Source organism: Esox lucius, chromosome 11 (assembly GCF_011004845.1).
Source record: "Esox lucius isolate fEsoLuc1 chromosome 11, fEsoLuc1.pri, whole genome shotgun sequence".
Classification (NCBI taxonomy): domain Eukaryota; kingdom Metazoa; phylum Chordata; class Actinopteri; order Esociformes; family Esocidae; genus Esox; species Esox lucius.
In genome coordinates, this window is record NC_047579.1 from 8,129,735 (window position 1) to 8,157,247 (window position 27,513).

Genomic DNA, 27,513 nt, shown 5'->3' on the forward strand with positions numbered 1-27,513 from the left:
GCTTTCCCTTAAAAATGGGCAGGAGGTCGACATGAAGGCAAAGTACCTGGATGGGCTGCTCACATGTATATTAGTCTATGAATAGGATGTTCAGTGAAATGTGTGGGGCCACCCCCTCCAGCCCCCTCTTTATAATTCTTCCTGCGGTTGAGAGAAAAGTCTATGCAAAAAACAGGTAGATTTTGTTTAACCAGCCATATGCGACAGCCAACTGTGGTAGTCCAGTAGTTGATTTGTCAGGCCAAAATCTTCATCATTTACAGCAGGCAGCCCTGCAGAGTAATTCATTTAAAAAAAAAATGTATAGATAAAAGAAGCTTCAGAATGTCACTTCTTACTTATTTTCTTCTCTAATCTCCCCCTAAAAGCCACATTGAGCAATACAACTAGCCTATAAACCTCCATGAAAACTGGTGCTTCGTACCCAGTAAGTGAATATAATTGCTAATACATTTGAATGTTGAATGCCATTAAATGCTGTATCGCTGTGTAGCGGATTGCCATTAATGTCATATTGCTGTGTTGCCAATTTTATGGGTATGGTGGCTTTTTAAGGGTAGGTGCCCGAAAGCTTAACAATGCTGAGTTTCATGAGTTGTAACCCAGGTGAACAATGGTAAGACATTTAGTGGCCACCTTTTGTTAAAGGAACAGTGAGGTAAATTTACGGTGCATTTAAAGCTATTTGACTACTGGCTAGTATGGTATTGTGACGTAGAACAATTGGCTGGAATTAGAATGTTTGTAAAGAATTCTGAAGTAGAATTGGTGTGTTATGGCAATTCCATTTATTAGAACTCTTTTTGGAAGTAAGCACAGAGACAAAATTCTCTAGGCACAACTAGCGGTTTATTATATAATATTTGCAAATATAGAGATGCGTTCTAAGCCTATCATAACAGGGCTGTGAGGAATCTCTGAGGACAATACATTGACAGTCAGTATTTATTACAGAGAATAAGGGTGTGGTAAGGCTGCTCATTCATTCTTTAAAGACAACAGTTACCTTATCCCTTCCTGCCCCCACCTGTCTCCCTCTATCCTGTCCTAGGTCTTTAGTGTCAAGGGGGTCGGGGAACATCGTTAGAGACACTCAGGCCGCTGGCCACATTCCTAAAGTATAAAGAACAGACACCCTGATGGTAGACCCACTGGTCTACTGATAACTTGCACGAATGTGTGCCACAACAATTGAACAAAGACCTCTCCTCACACTTGGCACTCCCCATCCTGTCTAAACACTGACTCTGTACTTTACAACCATCTCACTATTAAAAACAGATCTTTAGAATTCACTAATACATCAGTTCAACACATTTCTATAATGGGTGCCACAGTGCTCAACAGGATTTATAGGAAGAGCCCAGATTAGGCCTGTTTTCTAGCTGTTTCTTTTTAAGTACAGCAAGCAGCTTTTTGACTGATCATGCAAAAACACTTTTATTTAAGGATAGTGATAGTGATCCATATGAAGCCATTTATTATCACAGTTGTTTGGCTCCTTTTTAAATCATAATGGTTACAGAAATCTCCCAAATGGCTCTGATCAAAAGTTGACATACCTTTGAATGTTTGGCCTTGTTACAGACACACAAGGTGACACACAGATTAAAATGGCAATTAAAGGTCAATTTCCCACACCTGAGGTCTTTTAAATTGCAATTAGTGTCTGTGTATAAATATTCAATGAGTTTGTTAGCTCTCACGTGGATGCACTGAGAAGGCTAGATACTGAGCCATGTGGAGCAGAAAAGAACTGTCAAAAGACCTGCGTAACAAGGTAATGAAACTTCATAAAGATGGAATAGGATATAAAAAGATATCAAAAGCTTTGCAAATGCCAGTCAGTACTGTTCAATCACTTATTAAGAAGTGGAACATTCGAGGATCTCTTGATACCAAGCCAAGGTCAGGTAGACCAAGAAAGATTTCAGCCAAAACTGTCCGAATAATTGTTCGGGATACAAAGAAAAACCCACAGATAACCTCAGGAGAAATACAGGCTGCTCTGGAAAAAGACTGTGTGGTTGTTTAAGGATCACAATACAACGATACTTGAACAAAAAGTAGCTGCATGGTCAAGTTACTAGAAAGAAGCCTTTACTACACCAATTCCCAAAAAAGCCTGGTCGCAATATGCCCAATTTGGAGTGACGATACAAAAATAGAGCTTATGGCCACTGATGTTTTAGGGTTGTGTGAGCTCTAAAGGCACAGGGAGTCTTGTGAAAATTGATGCCAAGATGAATACAGCATGTTATCAGAGAATACTGGCAGACAATTTGCATTCTTCTACACGAAAGCCGCATGGGAAGCTATTGGACTTTCCAACACGCCAATGACCCTAAGCACAAGTCTGAGTGGACCCTCCAGTGGTTACAGCAGAAAAAGGTTCTGGAGTGGCCATCACAATTTCCATACCATACCATCTTCTTCCGCTTATCCGGGGCCGGGTCGCGGGGGCAGCAGTCTAAGCAGGGATGCCCAGACTTCCTTCTCCCCAGACACTTCCTCCAGCTCTTCCGGGGGGACACCGAGGCATTCCCAGGCCAGCCGGGAGACATAGTCTGTGATGGCAATTTCTAAAACTCCAAAGTTCTATGAAAATGGTAGGTAAGACAGGAGAAATCAATTGCGCAATAAACGGTTTTAATGAAACTTGCAAGGAGAAAGTATACAGGTTACAAAGTAACGGTGGATAGTTTCTAAATGAAAACAGGCAATCGACAGTATTTATTACATAGGAAGAAGGGGTGTGGTAAGATGCTGCCATCTGTTTCATGTCAATCAAACACCTTTCCCTTTGTTCTATCACACACGTCAAATGCTATCTTCCCCCACCTTATCCTTCCTGCAATAATGTTTACCCAAAGGGGCCAACTGGCCTTACTGCCCCCTTGCTGTATCTTCTCCTATCCTGTCCTAAAACCCATTGATCTGCATCTGGACAGACAATAGATGTCCCCTATGCAAATACCAGGTCCCACACATTCCTGTACCTATCTTAACAGTGGGACTCAGTCCTTTACTCAGAGAGAATACATTGTGCATAGAAATTTCCACAACAATCCATCCTCTTGATACCATGTCAAACCTTGGTATCAAACCTTAAACAGTTCACTCATTAGGATGTAGACTGCAACAAAACAGTACTCTTTAACAACATGACCCAGTCAATATTATTATCCTTAATGATTAGAGAACTGTGCAAATCTGAAATGTCTGGATCCTCCTTTACATTCTTCTAGATCATTACCTTCCGTATAAACTCCAAGATCACACATTGTCATCATACAGAATCATAACATAGTACAGCAAAACTTTTATGTTAAAATCATCATAAACACCTATCACTGAATGCATCCTTCAATTTATCACTGTTACAATGTTCTCTCATGCCAATTGCTCAATTCACTGAAATGTCCTCTCCATGGTTCCATTTGGATGTTCTTCCAAAGTCATCTCAAATGTTCTGCTCTTCCAAACGTCAGACAGTCAGTTATGAACCATTTCTTTGACAGGCCGATGTAACATAACGAAAAAGTCAGATGTATATTCCAAGGTGTTGTCCTTCACAGCTCAAATGCAGACACAGCTCTTGTTGTCTCCATTCTAGCTGCTTTATCAGCCAGGCCAGGAGAATCTGTGTGTTCTCCTTTGTGAACTCCAAGATGACCAGTTTTAGCTAAAGGTTCTAGAGCTAAAGGCCATGTAGAAAGTGACTGTTCACTTTCCCTCAGTGACTTCAATTCACTGTGTCTAACCTTCAAACACTGCAATCCTCGTGTAGCGTGTCGTCGACCCCAGGTTCCTCTCTCAGCTACCTGGACAGCAGATGAGATGTACCTGGTATGGACCCAATCAGCGTAGCATGATGTTGTGCAGTAGATCTTTCCTACGCCTCCATCCTCTCGGTCGGAGGTTGCCTTCTCCATCACATTGCAGAACCATCAGGACTCGAGTCAGTCCAGCTCACAGGAACCCAGCATCCTGTAGACGTGCGGCACCTAGACGTGCAGCGGGCCAGAGTCGACTCCTCTCTCAGCTGTAGGACAGTCTGTCTGTGTGTCTGTGAGATCCATCTCACCTCAGCCACCTCACAGTTGTCCTTTTAAGCCAAGCTCAGTCTCTCTCTGGGCTCCAGCAAGTCCTCTGTTGCCGAATCGCTTTCAAGTGTTCTGTATCTGAATGTGTGAATTATCCTTGAGAAGATTAGTTCCAACTGCACAGTACATCATCACATATGTCCATCACGTTAGCTTGTTGCATCTCGCTGATACATTAGGACCACACACTACCAAACACTCAAACCCTATATTTCCAATATTTCTCTACTTCTTTTCTCCAAATAGATTAGAACAGTTGAAATCAATAACAGTATCGTTAAAACATTAACATCTCTGGTGCTTCTGTTCTGTTAGTGTAGCAAAATAACAATTCCAACCTTTTCTATAGTTGGTGTAACAACCAACACAAAGAACAGAAGAACACAATTTCACATTTCTCATTACTGTTCCAAAAACTCATCAGTTAAGATAGTTTGCTTGCATTGAAGTACCACTCTCTAAGAGCAGTTCATGAACAATTCTCAGTTCACCTATATAATTTACATCTGACTGTGTTGTATCGGAACTACAATCAAATTCACCATTGTTTCACATAAAGGATCAAATACCTTATTTCAAATCAAACATTTCACACCATCTTGAAGGTCAGCTAACATAACTGTTATTTAGCCTAATTTCTCTACAAGATGAAACTTAGTGTGAATGTCTCCAAGTCTCTTCTTATTATCCTAGCACATCAAACACACTCTGAAATCCTGTCATAAATCATGACCCCCCCTTTTTACTCCTTTACCACCACAGGGCTCTCCCTGGAGTGGGGGGTGGTTTACTAACCTAAGGATAACGGACCCTGGTCTTGAAGGATTGTCACCTTATCACTAAGGGACACTGTTGTTATCTTGAAACAACCCAGGCATTGACAATAGTAAAACAACCTTTTTTCCTCTTCATTCACCTCAAAGAAACCTCTGTTAACCATTAACTTTCCAATGATTGCCTACTAGGACAGAACTTAAATTAGAATTAGAATACCCAATTTTGATAATGTCTGTTTCTCTTCTAAAGAGTCCAAACAAGTTAAAATCCATCTCAACCTGTTTTTTGTGTCAGTGAGTGGAGTGCTCCAGTGGGTCTGTACCTCTCTTTATGCAATTTAGACTATGTAAGACTTCTCAACTTTACCAGAAATATAACTTGATGCAGAATTATTTTCTCAATATCAATTAAACCATGGCAACATTTTGTAAACATGTAAGAAATAACTAAATGTGCTCCCTGCACGTTTCTACCCACTTATTCCATAATGCATGAGATTAATATGATTACTTCTAATCAAATATTAAACTAACTGAACAGTAACACACCCATCAAATTTGGTATTGCTTAGCTAAACCATTTCAAAATGGTAAGATGTATTCTACTCAACCATAACCATGTTAGATTTTGCATAAAACATACATTTCAAAAACCCAATTTGACAAAAAAACTCTAAGTTCAACTCTTTTCCACTATAGATAATCATTTCATACAATCCCCCCCTTGCTTTCAAGACAGAAAATGACTTCAAGCTTGAAAGCAGAACCATTACAGGACCGAAATTAAAAAGAAAATCGATAGTTAGGAGGAATCTAACATACATCCAGTAAATGTCGCAAACTGAATATCCAACCAAAACAACCGAAAATAAGAAAAACAAAGGAAATAAAAACCGTACAACACACACGGTCGCTCGTGTGAAGGAACTCCCAAATTAGCACATAAAAATGTGCATCTACACAGGCAATGGCCAAACTAATTTGAGACCAACAAACATCATGACTCAATTTACCTCCTAAACTCTAGGGAATTTTCTCAATTTTAGATGTAAGTCTACGTCATTCAAAATAGTGGCGGTCAGCCAAAATCGCTACTTCCATGCATATCTCATGCAAAGACATCGAATTTGTTCTAGCAATTAACAATGTTGGATGACTCAAGGTCTCCACCCTTACTACAATTTGATTCGAAATCATAAATGTAAACATTAAAGCAACCAAAAGGAAAACTTATTCTGCTTTCACTTAATGTTTTATCATCCCAAAACTGAACATGTGTTGGTAAAATTACCACGTGTGAGAACAGGCTGAACACTCGAATTTAACCCTTAGTAATATGCTACCTTGATATAATGTTAAGGGTGGCGGAAGCCATCCCAGTGGACCTGCCCACCCTTCCTGAAGCTCTGAGCTCAACACATATATGGTAAGCCATTAGCAAGGCCAAATGTTCCTTTATGGTCCCCAGACCATCCTCTCAATTTAGCCTACATCGTTCGTTAACTTAAGATTTTAGATTTGGAGTCCAACCTATCTAATATTTTCGCAGTTTGTAAAAATGTGCTTATCATTATCTATACAGAAACTCAACATTATGGTGGAAATTAAGAAACTCTTAAGAATGGCACTCCAGGCAGAAAACAGATTTATGACGTCACTATAATCAAGGTACAATAAGAAATCCAAAGGAAACTCAATGCAGCCTTAAACACCTTTACATCAATACCCTATTTGTTCACTAACGTACCATTCCAGAATTCAAATTCCATGAACGAGTATCATGCGTTGGTTTTAAAAAAAAAAACAAGTATTATCCCAGTTATCGTTGGAAAACACTTATAAGAGAACTCCTTTATTTAACCAAACTCAATTTAGCATTTAAAATAGGACGTCTAATTTTAGGTTAATTTAAACGGGGGATAAACTGGCTTTGACTATTTGGGGAATAAACGGGCCGTAGTCATTTTACCCTCTTTTGCAGGCTATGACTATATTTGCTGAATCCAGTCTTCATGGAAAACAGCATATTACCTTAATACTAAAACTTTCGCTATGGTCTGCATCCCACTCCATACAAGGAGAGAGAAAACACTATTTTAACCCCTCATTACGAAACCACAGGACCATATTTTACCAAATCACAGAATCATCATTATACCAATTTCCAAGCTATCCCTCTAATTATATTTCGGACAATATTCTCTTAAACACTTAAGTTAGCAGGCTAACACTCCCACGTGTGCCAGCCATCAGGCAAATTCAATTTCAACACAATTTCAGCACAAAGGGAAAAGCCAAAAGAGTAGGCCTCGCATAATAACCATGTTAACAACGCAATGTAAGCGTTCGCCCAAACGCACACCAAACAAGAAGAAACATTGCGATTACAAATACTTCCAAGTTAACACCAACCTCGGTAAACGAGATCCAATATTCTATCAAGGAATACTCAATGCAGCCAATCGGATCCCTCGTGCACAGGGAATACCAAAATGGACAAATGCATTTACTAGATGATGACCACAAACAGAACAAACACATGTGGCGCGTGCATATACAACTTCTGTAGCATACTGATCCAAACCATAAGCTGACCAACAATTGCGGCAATTTACAGGAAAGTATGAGATCCAATCTCAATTGCATATTTAAGTCCAACCTAAATTGCAGACGTTCAAGCAGTCCAACCGCTTATAATCCAGCACTAATCGCAACGCAATAGGTTAGCAGCATAGGAATGGTTGTCAGGCCTAACTACAGTCGCTATTAACCAAAACACCACACTTCACAAACACACATACAGGAGCACGCTATACTCCATCACGCAGTCCAACTGCTGCACGGGAATTGGTGTCAGGACATGGAACAAAAACGACATGTTTCTAACTACAGCCGCCCTGACTGCAATACTCAAAAAAAACTTCTAGTCACCATACTTACTCAAATCCATCTATCAATTTCTACAAAACCATCAAATCTGACTTACAAAAACAACCACATTGTTTACTAAAGCATATGAAAACTGTATTAAGGAACAATCTCACCGGTTGATGCTCCCTCTGGTCCCCTGTCTGACCGTCCGCACCCCTCCCTCAGGCGGTTCAGCGTTCCTGCGTGTTCCCGTTGAATCACTCGCGGCAAGGCCAAAGAGATTACGGGTGTGTACACCTGGTGTATACAACTCCCCACTTTTGGAACTTTTCTTGAAACTCGTAGACATGCTCAACACTTCCAAAGCGGAGCAGAAAACGGCCTCCAGCGGCCCACAGCATTTCCACGTTCACAACGAAAAAGTCCACAGAGCTTGGCCACGTTATGACTCCAACGATGCAGTGTCCCGATCCGGCCTCCAAAGAGACCCACCTATCGGTCCAGCTGAACTCCGCGGGGTGGGGTGACGGGCGATCAGAGGAGAACGAGCCATCTAACCTGAGCAAAAAAAAAAACTACAACACAGATCAATATACTCCACACTGTCTACACACCGTAGCCTACGCTTTCCAAACAACTTTTCATACGTTACCACGGCCATCTACCTCCAATCAGCCCGACAGGCCGCGCATCCATCACCGAATGAAAACGCCAGTCGCCGGAAAACCTAATAACACTCCAAGAAACATTGTTCACATGTCCAAACACCATATACGTCAGTGATAATTTTTGCCGGTCCAGCGTAAACACGAGAGACCGGCAAAGATTTACTGTCGCACGTCCCCATGTTTCAGATTTACCCAGTAAATCTAATTTATACTCAACACAACCAGAAAGCGAAGTCAAGCTCGTCAGCCCACAAATGAGATTTTAAAAAGGTCCAACCTTTTACTGCAGATTTTAAACTATAAGTCCAACTTTAAGTTTTTATACCGAATTGCGTTCTTACCCCCAAATTCAATTTCCGCAGGAAACCTGTACTGATCAAGCACGAGTCACAGCTCCCGTCAGGCACTCTTTCTCAGCCCGTCAAAGGATAAGCCTTTTCTGGACGGTACTAGAATTCCAGAGCTTTCTCTGGCCGTGCACGGTTAACCTACAGGTTACAAAGTAACGGTGGATAGTTTCTAAATGAAAACAGGCAATCGACAGTATTTATTACATAGGAAGAAGGGGTGTGGTAAGATGCTGCCATCTGTTTCATGTCAATCAAACACCTTTCCCTTTGTTCTATCACACACGTCAAATGCTATCTTCCCCCACCTTATCCTTCCTGCAATAATGTTTACCCAAAGGGGCCAACTGGCCTTACTGCCCCCTTGCTGTATCTTCTCCTATCCTGTCCTAAAACCCATTGATCTGCATCTGGACAGACAATAGATGTCCCCTATGCAAATACCAGGTCCCACACATTCCTGTACCTATCTTAACAGTGGGACTCAGTCCTTTACTCAGAGAGAATACATTGTGCATAGAAATTTCCACAACAAGTCCCTCCAGCGTGTCCTAGGTCTTCCCCGGGGTCTCCTCCCGGTGGGACGGGACCGGAACACCTTCCCAGGAAGGCGTTCCGGAGGCATCCGAAACAGATGCCCAAGCCACCTCAGCTGACCCCTCTCGATGTGGAGGAGCAGCGGCTCTACTCTGAGCTCCTCCCGGGTGACCGAGCTTCTCACCCTATCTCTAAGGGATCGCCCAGCCACCCTGCGGAGAAAGCTCATTTCGGCCGCCTGTATCCGGGATCTTGTCCTTTCGGTCATCACAATTTCCTGAACTTAATATCATCCAGCCACTCTGGGGAGATCTCAAACATGCAGTTCATGCAAGACGACCAAAGACTTTGCATGACCTGGAGGTATTTTGCCAAGACGAATGAGGAGCTATACCACCAACAAGAATTCGGGGCCTCATAGACAACTATTACAAAAGACTGCATGTTGCCATTGATGCTAAATGGGGCAAAACACAGAATTAAGAACTAAGAGGAAGGCAGACTATTGAACAGGGGAGATTTCATTTCTTTTGTTTTGTTTTACGATTGTGCTTTTCTGTTATAACCTACAGTTGAATATGAATCCCATCAGAAATAAACTAAATGTTTAGCCTGCTCACTCATGCTATAAATGGTACCTATATTACTTATTCTCCCAGGGTATGCAAACGTTTGAGCACAACTGTGAGTTTCATCCGGAAAAAGTGCAGTTAATTTGTCGTCAGTCCAGCCTACGGATGCTTGTTCGTGTTTAGCTTAGCAAGGAATTGGAGACCTTTTGCAATGTAGTTAACTCACGTCTGTGACCAAATGTATTGCTTGTTATATATATATAATATTATTTATTTTTTTACCTTATATTTACATTCTTCACTATTAAACCAAGATGTTAATTAAATGACCCTTTGAGAATACAAGGCCTTAACTATTGTCAAATGTCTCCTAATACCTTGTAACCAGGATGCTCTAGCATTCATTTTTTATAAGATAATCAAAAAGGTAAAATTGTAATTGTATTTTTATTGTCACTTTCCAAGGAAATGATAAACCATGATATAAGTGAGAAGTATTTTCCCTCCATTCTGGGGGGTTCAAGTTAATGAAAGTGCACCTCATGTAGGACACAGGTCTGTTATTTTATTCCAACAAACATGTATATCAGTCATGGATGGCTCTGATTTGGTCTTTATTTTAGCAGAGGGAGGACAAACCCAGCATGCTGCTCTCCTTCCACACTGAGACCAAACAGGTGTCACTGGATTCTGATTCTGAAGCTCAGGGGGCATTGGTTGATTCAGAGATGACATCAGTAAAGCTGGAGGACAAAAGTCAAACACTGGGGCTGAATCTTACCATTAAAGATGAGGAGGAGGAGGAGGAGGAGAAGAATGTGGTTATCATTAATAATGGAGAGGGAGATTTACTCACTCAAGGTAAGAACTGGTTTAATGTTGTATTTTGTTGTTTTTACCAATGAAAGGTTAGATGATTGTTCATGCTGTCTGTCAGTATTCTCCATATTGTTATACTTACTGTTTGTCGTTTTAGAAACCAAATAATACTGACTCTTTTAAAGATGTTCTCCAGTCCACAGTATAGGTTTGAGCCTTGCATTTGCCCCTAGATGACAATTGGCTGGGAATTGTAAACTGGCCAGGAAATTACAGAGAGAGGGAGGCATGGTCAGCAGGGATTCCCAAATCTCATTGTGCTCTAGTGACTCCCTGTGGTGGCTCTGCCATCTCAAAAGCTGACATAGGTAGTCAGATAAGTGAACGTTCCATCACACGTTTCATCCCCAAACAGCGCTAAGTTCTAAGGCATAGTTCAACACAAAATGGACTGAAGCTTTATAGGTGCATTTCAAAAAGTTTGAATAATGTGGAAAAGTTCATTTTCTTCTGTAATTCAAACCAAATTGACACCTTCATATATTATAGATTCATTACACCAAGTGAAACATTTCAAGCCTTTTTTGTTTCAATCTTGATGGTTATGGCTTATTGCTCATGGAAATAAAAAATCCAGTATCTCAAAATATCAAAATTAAAAGTGTAATACAGAAATGTCAACCTGAGAAGGGCTCTAATCAGCGAAATAATTCAAAACGCCTGCAAAAGTATGTTCATTTATGCACTCTATACTTGGTTGGGTCTCCTTTTGCACAATTTACTGCATCAATGCGGCGTCGCATGGAGGCAATAAACCTGTGGTACTGCCGAGTGGTTATGGAAGCCCCAGGTTGCTTTGATAGCTGCCTTCAGCTCGTCTGTGTTGCTTAGTCTGGTGTCTCATTTTCCTCTTGACAATACCAGGTCAGGCAAGTTGGCCGGCCAGTCAAGCACAGTGCCAAGTATTACATGAACAGCAAACCAGTTACCAGTCATTTTGGCACTATGGGCAGGAAAAGGAAATCAGCATCTCCATAAAGCTTGTCAGCTCATGGAAGCATGAAGTGCTCCTCATTAATCAAATATTGGAAAAACAATTGAAGTTCTTTACATAAACATTTCTTCCCACATCATAAGGAATGGGAGGCGACAAAAACATAATTTATGTTACAGTCAGAAAAATCTATGATTATGTCAATATTGTTTACTTTGATTCGTTACCGTTTTCACCCACCGCCTGCCTTAGTGATCCCCATTCCATATTGATCCCCATTCCATATTGATCCCCATTCCAATGGCATAACAGTCACGCCTGCTGTTGACTCCGTACACTGGGCCAAGACCCCTTCCCGGTCTGATGTCTTCCATCATGGCATCTTCAACCACCAACCATTCTCATGGTGGTGTTTTCCGTGGGCTGTTGCTCAATCACGCAGTTTGGCGGTCCTCCTGTATTGGCTGGCTGTTATTTGCTAGACTCCAGTCTTGAGCCAGCTGAGGGCTCACACTGAGGTGGCTATTATTTAAGTCCTGCTGTTGGACCATTCTGCTGCTCTTGGTTTGTGGAGGTTCTCCGTTGTTCCCCCAAGCCTCTATGGTCCAGATAATGGCGGAAAGAGCAATATTGATGAAGGCAATGAACGTGACTTTCAGCATGCCCTCCTCACTATTCCATGGCCATTGTGGCGATCGTCGTTCTGGCATCAGCTGATACGTAGTCATCAGGTTCGTATGGCACCTTCCTGCAGTGGCTGGCATGGACTCACATGGCTCTCTCAGCAACCTCCACGGCCGTCTGGGTGATCAGTAGCACCTGTCACCCGGTTGGAACTTGTGAGGTGGTCCTCCTTTCATCTCAGGCAGGGCTGCTTTCACCCGAGGAAGAATAGAGACGAGTTTCCATCTCGTCGTCGCTGCCTTGCAACGTCAGTCTGTTCTGTGGGAAAGGAGTGTTGATCAGCCTCATTGGTCTGCCTGTAACCTCATGATTAGAAAGACCCGTAGTGTGATGCTCTCTGCCTCGATTCTACATTTAGGCAAGTGGCATCACTGTTACCCATGACAACTCTGTCTCAGACATCAATTTGGTCAGTTTTTGAGTCTGAGTAGCTCTCTCAACCAAGCCACCACTGGCTGGATGATAGCTAGAATGTGTGCGCAGATATATCTTCAGACAAGTGGAAATGCATTCAATTGCAATATTTACAAAATGGGAGCCATTGTCTGATGTCAATTGATTGTATCTGGGAATAATTTCCTGCATACATTTTTTTGCGATGGCTGTGGCATGTTTGCATGGAAATCCTTCCATTACCAGGCAATATTTGTATCCATGGCATGGAGTCAACTCAATTAAATCCATCATTAAGTGCTCAAACGGCCCCTCAGGCCTTGGGTGGGCCTACATTGGCATCAGTGGGACGACATTGGCATCAGTGGGCCCATACCCACATTGTTAGTCTAACAAATCACATTTCACACAGACATTTTCAGCATTCAGTTGTGCTCAAATGTTTGCATAGCCTTGGTGAATTGGTAAGATATGTACCAGAAAACATGAGTGACCAGGCAAAACATATTTCATATGGGATACATGTTTAACTGTAGGTTATAACAGAAAAGCACAATCGTAAAACAAAATAAATGAAATCTCCCCTGTTCAATAGTCTGCCTTCCTCTTAGTTCTTAATTCTGTGTTTTGCCCCCTTTAGCATCAATGACAGCATGCAGTCTTTTGTAATAGTTGTCTATGAGGCCCCGGATTCTTGTTGGTGGTATAGCTCCCCATTCGTCTTGGCAAAAGGCCTCCAGGTCATGCAAAGTCTTTGGTCATCTTGCATGAACCGCATGTTTGAGATCTCCCCAGAGTGGCTTGATGATATTAAGTTCAGGAGACTGTGATGGCCACTCCAAAACCTTCACATTTTTCTGCTTTAACTACTGGAGGGTCAACTTGGCCTTGTTCTTAGGGTCTTGTTGTGCTTGAAAGTCCAAGAGCATTCCATACGGAGCTTTCATGCAGAAGAATGCAAATTGTCTGCCAGTATTCTTGCCATCAATTTTCACAAGATTCCCTAAACCTTTAGACTTCAGACACCCCCAAAACATCAGTGAGCCACCACCATGCTTCACAGTGGGGATGGTATTCTGTTCTCTATAGGTCTTGTTGACCCCTGTCCAAATATAGCACTTATGGTTGGGACCATAAAGCTCTATTTTGGTCTCATCACTTCAAATTAGTGTGCCAGAAGCTGTGAGGCGTATCAAGGTGTTGTTGGGCATGTTCTATCCTGGCTTTTTTGTGGCATTGGGGCGCAGTTAAGGCTTCTTTCTGGCAATTCAACCATGCAGCTGATTTGGCTTTGGATATTTTTTTTCTATTTTTCCATCTTTATGAAGTTCCATTACCTTGTTACCCAGGTCTTTTGACAGTTCTTTGCTTCTCTCCATGTCTCAGTATCTAGCCTGCTCAGTGCATCCACGTGAGAGCTAACCAACTGATTGACTATTTATACACAGACACTAATTGCTATTTGAAAAGCCACAGGTGTAGGAAACGTTACCTATTAATTGCAAATTTCACCTGTGTGTGTCACCTTGTGTGTCTGTAACAAGGCCAAACATTCAAGAGTATGTACACTTTTGATCAGGGCCATTTGGGTGATTTCCGTTATCATTATGATTTAAAGAGGAGCCAAGAAACTATGTGATAATAAATGGCTTCATATGATATGAGTTTTGCACGATCAGTCATATTTTCAAAATCAATGCCAATATCTCTCAATTTCTGCCAGGGTATGCAACATATGCGCACAACTGTATAGGGAAAATCCTTGAGCAAACAAAGTTCTGAACAAAATCCACAACTCTACCCTTGGAAACATTGTCTTGGAGACGTGGCAGCAGCTTTAGCAGCCATGTCAGTTACAGCATTACCTTTAGAGACGGAATCAGAGGCGTTAGTATGAGCCTGACATTTGCACACAGAAATGGAGTCTGGTAGTTGGATAGAGTCCAGTCGATTAGCAACTAACCTAGAGTGACAGATTGTCTAACCAGATTCTGTTAAGAACCCGTGCTGACACAAAAGAGTACCAAAGGCATACATGACCCCAATGGCATATCTGCTGTGTGTGTAGGTATTAACAGACTGATGTTAGGCTAGAATACAGGCTCTTGTGAGTGCAAACAGTTCAGCTCCTTGAGCAGATAGGTGTGAGGGTAGTCTAGCACTTTCAAAAACCTCTAATGCTGAAGTGACAGCATATGCTACCAAGGCCTCCCCTTTGGGGGAACCCTGGGCAGAGGACATCCATTTAAAACTCAAAATCAGTATTATCAAACGGTGTGTCTGAGAGGTCACCTCGTGGCTTGCTGACTTCTTCCACTACGGCATCACAGTCATGAGGGTCACCATCATCATCTGTAGGCAAAACAGTAGCAGGGTTCAGATAAGTGCATCTCTTTAGCATAACATGGGACATGGTCAGGAGAACGTTTTGGTAACCTAGCAGGGTGCAAATGTGCTGTTTTAGCCAGTGAGATGAGAGAATGAACAGCATGTGGAACATGAACAGTGAGAGTGCACATGGCAACAATGTCTGCAGAAGCCAGAACAGCCTCAGAAGCTGCGGCAACTGCCCATAGGCAGCAGACCAGAGCCGGAGAGACTACGTCCGATCGCTTGGAGTAGTACACCACCGGCCGCTGCTTCCCACCGTGGTTCTGTGTCAAAACAGAATACAAGAACCCATTTTTTCACAGACAAAGAGGTTAAACAGCTTTGCATGATCCAGTAAACCTAAACAGGGAGAGGTAGACTGAGTGTTTGAGACGGTCCAGGGAAGTCCGTCAACGGCCCAAAGAAATTAGTCCTTTAGTCATTTTGTGGCCATGAATGAGATCAGGCAGAGGCTGTGTGATTTCAGCAAAGTCTGGAAGCCAGGCTCTGTATTAGCCGGCCACACCCAAAAGTCTCATCATTTGTGCTTTGGTTATTGGTTTGGGGAGTCCCAGCACTGCTTTACCGTGTTCTGGACCCAGCTACGAATTCTCAGCCATCCTTCTGAATCTCAGAGCACAAGAGTAAATCAAAACATTACTTCCAGCCTGAGGTACGAACCCTTTCAAATATTTAGCAAGCGCTGCAGAGAAGACAGCCAGAGACTCAGCTTACCCTTGAGGGAAGACAGACCAGGTCCATCGCTTTCCACGGAATGTAAAAGCGAACCAAAATTGTGATTCCTTTGCCACATGTATACTGAAAAATGCATTAGCTAAATCAGTAACTGAAAACCAATTTGCAGTGGGTGGAACATAGGATAAGACAGTGTTGGGGACGACAGGGGAACGAGCGGGTATTACATAACTAACAGGTCTACGATCTTGAACAAATCACCAATCCCCATTAGCTTTACAGACAGGAAGCATGGCAGTGTTACATGGAGAATCAGGACGGAGTATTATGGCATCCCTCCCTACCAGGGAATCATGAACAATAGCAATCCCTTTTTCAGCTTCCTTACTATGAGGGTGCTGGGCTCTACTGGCCCTGAACGTGGAGTTGGGTGTGACATTGAGAGGCTGAACGCCCTTCATTTGCCCAGTATCAAACTTATCTTTAGCCCACAGTGTATCAGGAAGGCCCTCAAGTAGCACCATCTGCAATAGAGGCAAAGATCTTTCAACACCATGAACACCCCGCTGGACCGGGGCAGCCCAATAGAATGGAACACACCAAACATGCAATGTGGGGGAGAATTTAGAACCATCTTTCATGGTAATCTGATCATTCACGTCCAGCACAGTTTCCAGCCAGGGGCCAGCATCCTCCCAGTTAACCTGATCTGTCTTTGCTATTGAAATGTGGGGTATCCTATAAGTAAAGCCAAACAAGGATTGCTGTTTGCTTGTCAATTGGACCACTGATACACAGTGGTCTGGTCCTATATACACATTCCTGCATATCACAGTCTCAGACCCTGGTTTGACTAGTAATTTCTTCTCGTAGTTTAGGTCCCTAACCAATGGGGAGAAATGAAGTGCAATGCACCCCCGCTTCAGGGACGAACAAACCATTTTGCTTCCAGAGAGGAGTGCGCAATGGAGAAGATTTCACCAAGGCCTGGTGGTAAATCCAATGCATAATGCCAATCTGGACCGGTCTGAATGTCAGACAGAATCAATATCTGACAGTCCTCCTGTGGCTGTGTAGTCACAAGACCATCCAGTCCACAGGTAACTTTCATGCCCAATTTGCACGAGGTCTCTACCAGCCAAATGTCCCTGTCCACCTCTACCTCGGCTTGGTGCTCCCCTTTGATTTCTTCTTCTCTTCAAAAATCACCAGTTTCTCCCCTCTATCTGCTGAATTGCTGACCATGTTCCTGATAATACATGAGCTGAGCAGCCTTTAGCTTGGAGTTTTCCTTTTCTTGTTTGGATGTAGCCTTGTTATCAGTGGACTGCTGCTGCCGTTCTGCATGTTTACAATGTTCAATCACAGTCTGTAGAGGTACTGTCTCCCACCCAATGCAAGTGAGCTTCACAGTTTTGCTCAAAGCAGGCTGGAGGCCATGCACCAAGGCAGCCTTTATCAGGCTATTATTTTTCTCAGAGCTGGTCAGGCCACTGTATTTTCTGAAACACTCCAACCTGTCTCTGTAGTTTTCCAAGGATTCTTTAGGACTGATTGCAGCCCAATCAGTCACAGTTGTGTAGGCAGTCTTTATTCTCTCCAGTAAAAGAGTAAGTTGAGTTTGGTATGCCCCCTCTGTGGACCCGATCAGGTCCTCATTGAACCCCTCCTGTACGTCTGCCCAGCATAATTTCATCCTGGAACATGTGATGTGTGCGATCTCTGCTCCTGACGCATTGTGAATCCCGAACTCAGCCGAGTTCTTGGTGGGATCTGGCTTTTTTATTTAGCCTTTATTTAACCAGGTAGGACAAATGCAGTAGAGAGTTATACAGTTTGTGCAAAGTGAGGTATTTTTTGTGAGGTAGGTCAGTTAGTGTGCAAAAGTGGTGTGGCAAAGACAATAGAGAGCATAACACTAGGTCATACCTGTGCAAATGGTATAGTGCAAAGGAGTGATAATATGAGACAACTGTGCAGATAAGAGAGCAAATGTGCCATGGGGCATGACCGAGATAATAAGGGCAGCTATGTGCAGGAACAGTGTGCCCATGATGGAGGAGAGTTAACACACAGAATGAACGGTTAGTAGCTCAGACAGACGTTTTTTGAAGGCAGTGAGGGGAATGAGGGTCTCCAGTTTCAGGTTTTTTTGCAATTTGTTCCATTTGTTGTCAGCTGACAACTGGAAGGAGTGGCGGCCGAAGGAGGTGTGGGTTTTTGCGGTGACCAGAGAGATGTACCTGCTTGAGCACAGGCTGCGGGTTGGTAATGCTAAGGTGACCAGTGAATTTAGGTACAGTGGGGCTTTGCCTAGCAAGCACTTGTTAATGAATTGGTGAGATAGGTGCCGGGTGTGTAATGAATTGGTACCAGTGAGATAGGTGCCGGGTGTGTAATTAATTGGTACCAGTGAGATAGGTGCCGGGTGTGTAATGAGGGCCAGCCAACTAATGCATAGAGGATGCAGTGGTGGGTATTATATGGGACTGCGGTAGCAAAACGGATGGCACTGTGGTAGACCACATCCAGTTTCTTCAGGAGAGAGTTTGAGGCTGTTCTATATATATCATCACTGAAGATTGGTACGATGGTCATTTCCACACGGGCAAGCTTGGCAGCATGAATGAAAGGAGGCCCTGTTGTGGAAAAGGAAGCCAACCCTAGACTTAATTTTAGACTGCAATTTATGTGGGTCTGGAGGAAAAGTGAGCTGTCTAACCAGACACCTAGATATTTGTAGGTGTCCATGTATTCTAACTCAGACCCATCAAGAGTGGTGATGCTACTCAGGCGGGCAGGTGTTGGCAGTTATCGGTTGAAAAGCATGCACTTAGTTTTCCAGTTCAGTAGTAGATGGAGCTCATGGAAGGAGTGTTGTATGGCATTAAATCTCTCCTGGAGGTTTGTAAGCACAGTGTCCAGTGAAGGGCCGGATGTATACAGAATGGTGTCGTCTGCATAGAGGTGGATTTGAGTCACCAGCAGCAAGAGCCACATCGTTTATATACAGTGAGAATAGAGTCGACCCGAGAATCGAACCCTGTGGTACCCCCATAGAGGGAGCCATGAGTCCAGACAGCCGGCCCTCTGATTTAACACACTGGCCCCTATATGAGACGTAGTTGGTTAACCCGGCGAGGCAGTCATTTGAGAAACCAAGGCTAATGAGTCTGCCAATAAGAATAGAATGGTTGACAGGGTCAAAGGGCTTGGAGAGGTCAGTGCAGACGGTTGAATGGTTGATAGGGTCAAAGGGCTTGGAGAGGTCAGTGCAGACGGTTGAATGGTTGATAGGGTCAAAGGCCTTGGAGAGGTCAGTGCAGACGGTTGAATGGTTGATAGGGTCAAAGGCCTTGGAGAGGTCAGTGCAGACGGTTGAATGGTTGATAGGGTCAAAGGCCTTGGAGAGGTCAGTGCAGACGGTTGAATGGTTGATAGGGTCAAAGGCCTTGGAGAGGTCAGTGCAGACGGTTGAATGGTTGATAGGGTCAAAGGCCTTGGAGAGGTCAGTGCAGACGGTTGCACAGTAGTGTTTTTTTTATCAATGATGTCGTTTAGGACCTTAAGCGTGGCCGTGGTGTTTTTCGATATGTAATTTTTCTGATAAATGTAATTATTTTTTATAATTCTCTAAATGCATTCTTTTAATGAATTATTTTTTTGTTTATATTGTCGCTGTTGGGACAAAAGGGAGGAATTGTAAAAGATTAATTTATTACCCTATTGTTATACATCCATTATTCTGCAAATTAACTGTAATAAGTGGACTGTTTTAGATTAGGCCTGAAATTGCTTTAGACTGTTCATGGATGCCACATATAGAAGACCTGGGTCAGCATGCCCTGTTCTTAGAAGTGATTATGGCCACAACCAAGGCGCCAGGCCTCAAACCTATCTTATCTACGGCCCTGTTCAGTTGGCTCCAAGGTAAATTTGCCTGTGTCTCCTCTGTATTCTTCCTTTTGTGTAGGACACTAGGGGTAGCTCAGATCAGGAGGTCTGGTAACCATGACCTAGAACTGTGGTTGCCATGACAGTGTAGGGTTCTATCTTGTTTTCCTATTAGTATGACGACTTGTTTTGTATGTATCTCATAGCATTAGAGAATATTTGGGGGCTGACAAGGAGAAGTATGAAGAGCTGAAAGCAATAATGTATAATCAGAACAATTGTTATTACACTACTCTGTTGGTCTCTGTACTTACAGTGGGGAGAACACTGCCGATTTGGCAGGTTTTCCCACTTACAGAGCATTAGACGTCTGTCATTTTTATCATAGGTACTCTTCAACTGTGAGTGACGGAATCTAAAACAAAAATCCAGAAAATCACATTGTATGATTATTTAGTAGGGTTAGGGTTCTATTGGGTTCAGGTCTGGAGACTGGCTAAGCCACTCCAGGACCTTGAGATGCTTCTTACGGAGCCACTCCTTAGTTGCCCTGGCTGTGTGTTTCGGGTCGTTGTCATGCTGGAAGACCCAGCCACGACCCATCTTCAATGCTCTTACTGAGGGAAGGAGGTTGTTGGCCAAGATCTCACGATACATGGCCCCATCCATCCTCCCCTCAATACGGTGCAGTCGTCCTGTCCCCTTTGCAGAAAAGCATCCCCAAAGAATGATGTTTCCACCTCCATGCTTCACGGTTGGGATGGTGTTCTTGGGGTTGTACTCATCCTTCTTCCTCCAAACACGGCGAGTAGAGTTAAGCTCTATTTTTGTCTCATCGGACCACATGACCTTGTCCCATTCCTCCTCTGGATCATCCAGATGGTCATTCGCAAACTTCGTGGACCTGCAGGATTTTAATCCATGACGGCGTAGTGTGTTACTAATGGTTTTCTTTGAGTCTGTGGTCCCAGCTCTCTTCAGGTCATTGACCAGGTCCTGCCATGTAGTTCTGGGCTGATCCCCCACCTTCCTAATGATCATTGATGCCTCACGAGGTGAGATTTGCATGGAGCCCCAGACCAAGGGAGATTGACTGTCATCTTGAACTTCTTCCATTTTCTAATAATTGCGCCAACAGTTGTTGCCTTCTCACCAAGCTGCTTGCCTATTGTCCTGTAGCCCATCCCAGCCTTGTGCAGGTCTACAATTTTATCCCTGATGTCCTTACACAGCTCTCTGGTCTTGGCCGTTGTGGAGAGGTTGGAGTCTGTTTGATTGTGTGGACAGGTGTCTTTTATACAGGTAACAAGTTCAAACAGGTGCAGTTAATACAGGTAATGAGTGGAGAACAGGAGGGCTTCATAAAGATAAACTAACAGGTCTGTGAGAGCCGGAATTCTTACTGGTTGTTAGGTGATCAAATACTTGTCATGCAATAAAATGCAAATTAATTATTAAGAAATCATACAATGTGATTTTCTGCATTTTTGTTTTAGGTTCCTCACAGTTGAAGTGTACCTATGATAAAAATTACAGACCTCTACATGCTTTGTAAGTAGGAAAACCTGCAAAATCGGCAGTGTATCAAATATTTGTTCTGCCCACTGTTTGTATGAATTGCCTAATGTTTTCTGTCCATAACACCAAAATACAAAATGTATTAGACCATGTAGCCAGCAATTTCTTTATATACAGTCCCTTACAACTGTACTTTCCAAACGAAAATACACTTAATATATAGACTAACAGAGTTATGTTACAGTCTGCACTAAATCCAACAAACCTCAGATGTTCCAGTGAATAAAAAGAAAGTTCCTTGGAAGGAAGAATATTAATAAAATAAATGAACAAAAACCAAAGAAAATCTGGCTAGGGCATCTATAGATGCAAGATCTTAACAAAAATGAATAAGAATCATTAGGCAATGTCCATTTTCTTATGATCATTTATTCTTGTTTTCAAAAATTAGCATATCTACGTGCTCCAGTTGGTTTATGTAGTCTGTTGACTATCAGGCCCGCAGCCAACAAAACCCTTTCAGCCGGTAGAGACGTGGCAGGGATGCACAGGTATGCTTTCACTAGCCATGATCATTTCCTGTACATGGCCATTAGCCAGATTTGTTTAGTCTATAAGAAATCACCAGTACTGCCGCCAAGTGAGTCAATCGGTACTACAGACTTTTTTTCTCTTTCAAAAATGTGATTATCTTATCGATAAATGCCATTCATGTCGACAGTTCGAGTGTTTGTTCTCACTCTTATTGGAAAGGCCTGTTCACAACTGTTTTAAGCAGCGTCTAATGCTGATGAGGGGTGGTTGTTTGATTGTGGATCATTACCGACGCAAGCAATCAGGCAGTGATTGCTGAGATCCTGGCTGTAGACAGTGGAGGTGTATTTAGAGTGCAAGTTAGTCAGGATGATATCAATGAGGGGGCCCCTGTTTATGGATTTGATGTTGAGCCTAGTATATTGATTGATAATTTGTGTTAGGTTGTGGGCATCAAGCCTTGAATGAAGGAAGGCTGGGGTATTAAGCCTATCCCAATTTGTCTCCTAGCAATCCAATTAGCGATGTCCCTCAGTTCAACCTGTCTCCAAGTCTTTTGGATGATTTAGATTTCAATATTTTTGTTTAGTTTTTCGTTATCTGTCATGTACTGTATACAGGTAGTCATCGACTTACGACCAGGATACGTTCTGGAAGTCGATTTGGTCGTAAGCCTGGTGAGGAATAATAACTTAGTATGTTCAAGTCCCCCATACCCATGTTTGCGTTTTCTCTTCCTAGGCTCACTCGGCTCTGTTTTCTAAGGTTTGTTACAGTACCATACTCTCAAGTTTTATACAACAATATAATATTATACCGCGCTTTTTACTTCGGTCGCAGGCGGTCGTAAATCTGGGCGGATGTAAGTCGCATACTACCTGTACATCTGTGCCATGTCATAGCAATTCTCCTGTCTATACATGCATCTTATATTGATGTATACAGGTATTACAGTTTCTCAAAACTGTTCACAGTGCAGCTTGTTCCAAAAGGGACCTGAATAGGTTTAATTAGAAGGTCTGAAAACCTTTTCCCCAATGGAGTTATTGTAAGAAGAAAATCAGTCTCACCCTTTAGTCTTTTGTGTTGGAGATGGCGTATCCATCCCCTGACGCTCCCTGCCAGCTCTGAGGCAGGTCCCTTCTGCTCCGGCCTAGACGGAGTGTGAGCTCCCAGTTAACCTTGGAGTCCATGGGAACGTTCAGTGAACGGAGTAAGCCTTCCCATCCTTGTCGCCAAATTGTCCTGGAAATCACTAAATGGGAAAGGCACAGAGACTGTAGATTATTTTCACAAGTGAAGCTTTATTCAGGATTTGCAAACTTGGAGCAGTTAACAACACACTCAGCAGATTCAGGTGAAGAGCGTCCTGTTGAAGATTGAGCTCAGGCTTATATAAATTCAGTACAGCCCACTGTGTCCCTCTCCCGTGCATGGTTAGTCTACATGTCTTACCAGCTGCTCAGTGAACTTCAGCTTACCAAGATAAGATGTTTACAGCCCTTGAGTAGTTAACCAAAGCTATCTATCTGTGGTTTGCACATCCGGTATAATTTTAGTATATCTTTTTTTTAATGGATTTAAATCACAGCTAATATTACAGTATAAATGAATAATTAAATTGTCTTACCTTATGATGCATTTGTTCCTGGCTTCGCTACTTGCAAAATCCTTCACAATGTCATCAAAGTCTAATGTTTTTATAAGTTTACTTTCAAGAGCCATAAGAGAAAATTGCCTGGAGAGCTTTTTTTGAGTTTTTAGTTCTCAGTAAATTTTTATTTCTTGACAGAAATGAGAATGACCGTTCTCCATCAGTTTAGTCCCAGGCAGAGTCAGAAATATCTGCAGAGCAACAACATTTCCAATCAAAGATTGCAGGCTATAATCCATAATTATTTTAGCTAGGATTTTATCATCTAAAGGCTTTAAATAGTTTGAAATTAATTAGTTGATTGCTTAAACCAGTGGCACGCAAACATTTTGGCCACATCAGGGTAGTGAAATTTAATGAAGGTCCACATTTGTTTTGTAATTTGTTAATCATTCATGATTTGCAGGCCAAAAACATTAAGCAGCAGGTCCCTTATGTCTAAATAATATAAATTCTGATTCTGATGTATGAGAATGGGCTGGTGAGTTATGTTTTACATTCCCTCAAAACTGTTTTACTACCGTATGGAATTGTCTCGCAGGCCTTAATTTGCCCACCCCTTGGCCTAAACTGTCATCTGGAAATGTGGGCCTTCTCAATCACTCAGGCCCTGGACTTGAATTCTGCACAGAGGAGTGCATTAAACAAATTGTCCAGGTTTCTATGGCCTCCAGGCTGTGTCTGCGACTCTGAGAAAGCATGTCAAAGGCAACATTAAACATATCTATTTGAAACTTTTGTCTTCCATCAAAACATAACATCCTGCTGTCTACTCTCATCAGCAAATGTTTTGCATTTCTTCAATGGTTGGGATGTCTGCTGGCATTGCTAATCCCAGAGTCTCTTGCCACAAAATCACGTAATGATTCAAGTGCCCTAACTGCAGTATTAAGGTCTTTATCACTTGGAATAGTGCTATCCTTGAATCCTTGATAATACTGTGTCCCAAAATATGTCCATAAATCCCTTTTCATGTCTTTCACAGGGATTCCTGAAGTGGAGACACTTGGAGAGAAACAACAGAAAGACTACAGTCATAAGAAGTCTCACCGCTGTCCCCATTGTGAAAAACATTTCTCATCTCTATCACTGTTAAAAAGACACATTAAAATACATACTGGAGAGAAACCTTACCCCTGTTCTGACTGTGGGAAGTGTTTTAGGACATCATATAAACTTACTGTTCATCAGAGAGTTCACACAGGTGAGAAGCCTTACTTCTGTTCTGACTGTGGGAAGAGTTTCTCTCATTTAGGTAACTGTACTGTTCACCAGCGCATACATACTGGAGAGAAGCCTTACCCCTGTTCTGACTGTGGGAAGAGTTTTAAGACATCATTTCAACTTACTGAACATCAGAGAGTGCACACAGGTGAAAAGCCTTACTCCTGTTCTGAGTGTGGGAAGTGTTTTAAGACATCATTTCAACGTACTGTTCATCAGAAACTTCATACAGGTGAGAAGCCTTACTCCTGTTCTGACTGTGGGAAGTCTTTCATAAGATCATCTGATCTTACTATTCATATAAGACTGCACACAGGTGAGAAGCCTTACTCCTGTTCTGACTGTGGGAAGGGTTTCATAAGATCATCTGATCTTAATATTCATATAAGACTGCACACCGGTGATAAGCCTTATTCCTGTTCTGACTGTGGGAAGTGTTTCATAAGATCATCTGATCTTACTATTCATATAAGACTGCACACCGGTGATAAGCCTTACTCCTGTTCTGACTGTGGTAAGAGTTTCTCTAAATTAAGTCGCCTTAAAGTTCACCAGCGCATACATACTGGAGAGAAGCCTTACCACTGTTCTGACTGTGGGAAGAGTTTCTCTCAATTAGGTAGCCTTAAACGTCACCAGCGCATACATACTGGAGAGAAACCTTACCACTGTTCTGACTGTGGGAAGGGTTTTTATGGGTCATGTGATCTTACTAGACATCAGAGAGTGCACACTGGTGAGAATCCATTCTCCTGTTCTGACTGTGGGACGTGTTTCTCTCAATTGGGTCATCTTAAAGGTCACATGCACATACATAATGGACAATAACAGAACAATTGACAGACCTGTCAACGTGGATGAACAAGGGTTTAACAACATCAAGTAGTTTTGCTGTCTTTTGTGGAAGTTAGCACAAATGAAGAAGAGCCCCCACTCTTCCCAGGGCACTACATGTCCATTGTAAATTAGCTTTTCAAGAAAGATTTTTCACGGCAGACAAAATATCCTGTGATTACATACAAAGTCTTTGTCTTTTGCGTTTGCTCTCTTGATTTTATACAACGCTGTGTGTTTTTGCTTCAGTGCACACTCAGGTGTTCAGTACTCCAAGAATCTGCTTCTTTCATTGTCTCTGTCATGGATGCCCTTTGTTTGTAAATGTAATCCAGAAAGTATTCTCTCACAACTTGTTCCCACTCAGATTTGTTGACAACGCCATCCATATTCAGGGCAGTGATATGGTTGAGAGCTCTAGCAACGCGTTCGCACATGTTTGAAATTTCTGTGATCATTATTTACTTACCAAGGAGTCATGTTATGACAAAAGCCTGTTACATGATAGACCAATCAGTATGTCAGCTTGTCCAGCCCCTTCATTATCTCAGCCTATGGAAGGAAAGGTCCTGTATTTTCCGCTAGTTAAACAAGGGTTTAAGTTTTATATTTTATGGTATTTACACTTCGCATACTAGATTGTTATTAAGTCACATGAAAGTTTGCATCTTCAAGAAGGCATTTCTGCTCAAAAGACAATTTTTCATCTTAAAAACATCTCTCCTGAAACATAGTGGCAAGCACCATGCGCCCCCATTCACGGATTCTGTCACATATTGAAATTGCAAAAGAGGTTCACATACTGTCAAGCAGCACCATTTATCTCTTGGTCCTCTATTAAAACATTAATTGAATGCATAATCACCATAAATACATGGATAGTAGAACATGTCTTTTAACTAAACAAGGATAAAACTAAGGTTTTGGTTGTTGGTGCAAAAGCAAGAAAATTACAGCACATTTTCAGTAGTTACACCCAAATTATACATAACCATCTAAAAATCAAGGTGTGATATTAGAATCTGACCTCAATTTTGAAGGAGAAAGACAATGTAATCAACTGTGTAATCAATTTCTCGTTCTGGTGTATTCTTACTGATTAAAGGACTGAGTCCCCATGTTTTGATAAATAGAGGATTGTGGGAGAGGGGATCTGGTATTTGTCCTAGGGGGCATTCTTGATTGGTAACAGTAGATTATAGGGTTAATCATCTGCCTATCTGTAGGTTGTCCAGATGCTTTAAGTCCCCCTCAAGGGTTGAGAAGGTTACCCAAATGGGGGAAGACAACATGTCCCTTGTGTCAAGCCCAGGACATGTGATAGAACAAAGGGCATGTGTTTTATTGACATGGGACAGATGGGCAGCATCTTACCACACCCCTTTTTCCTCCCTTAAATACTGATGATTTTCCTGTACTAATTTAGAGATTATTCATTGTTACTTTGTAATCTGTGTATTCTCTCCTTGCAAGAATAAACTGTTTATTGTGCATTTGAGTTTTCCTCTGTCTTACCATTTTCTTAAATTGTTTGGACTTTAGAAATTGCCATCACAGTGTATGAGTGGAAAGTTATTAGAACTGAGCCTGGAGGAGTAGCAAGCTTGGTCGATAACTGAACACGACTGTGTTAATGGAGAAATACAGACAGTGTTAAGTAGGCTTCAATTTTACCAGTTTTCAGAGACAGAGGCACAGCTGCCTAGGAGTGAGGAAGCACCCAAGGTCATGGGGTTACATCATAGCCTGGTAGAGACTTAGAGAATGAGTTGGAGGCAGGAAAGGGAGGAACAGTAGGAGGCGTTGAGTTGTTTGTATCACTTTATACTGGATGTTTACTACTCTTCTAAGAAATCATTTTATATTTGCTCACATTCTGTATGTTGGAATGAACTATTGCCTACAAGCTTGTATTAAATAATAAACGTCTGTGTTCTGTGTATGTATTGTGTGTTTCTGTGTTCTGTGTAGGTATTGTGTGTTTCTGTGTTCTCTGTAGGTATTGTGTGTTTCTGTGTTCTG

At 42.2% G+C, this 27,513-nt stretch overlaps 1 protein-coding gene across 5 annotated transcripts in view; it reads left to right on the forward strand.

The window, feature by feature from the left end:
- The window catches only part of LOC109615482 (zinc finger protein 501-like), a 1,152,720-nt gene extending 1,126,071 nt beyond the window's left edge, over window positions 1-26,649 (forward strand). For 2 of the 5 annotated variants that reach the window (XM_034295513.1, XM_034295512.1), the window contains exon 4: window positions 24,419-26,649. In XM_034295513.1, the coding sequence (XP_034151404.1) occupies window positions 24,419-25,485 (1,067 nt within the window). In that variant the 3' untranslated portion in view covers window positions 25,486-26,649. Of the gene's footprint in view, window positions 1-10,500; window positions 10,739-20,606; window positions 20,610-24,418 lie in introns of all 5 variants that reach the window. The other 3 variants (XM_034295514.1, XM_034295515.1, XM_020044798.2) reach the window with 3 other exon arrangements.
- The last annotated feature ends 864 nt before the right edge of the window (window positions 26,650-27,513 follow it).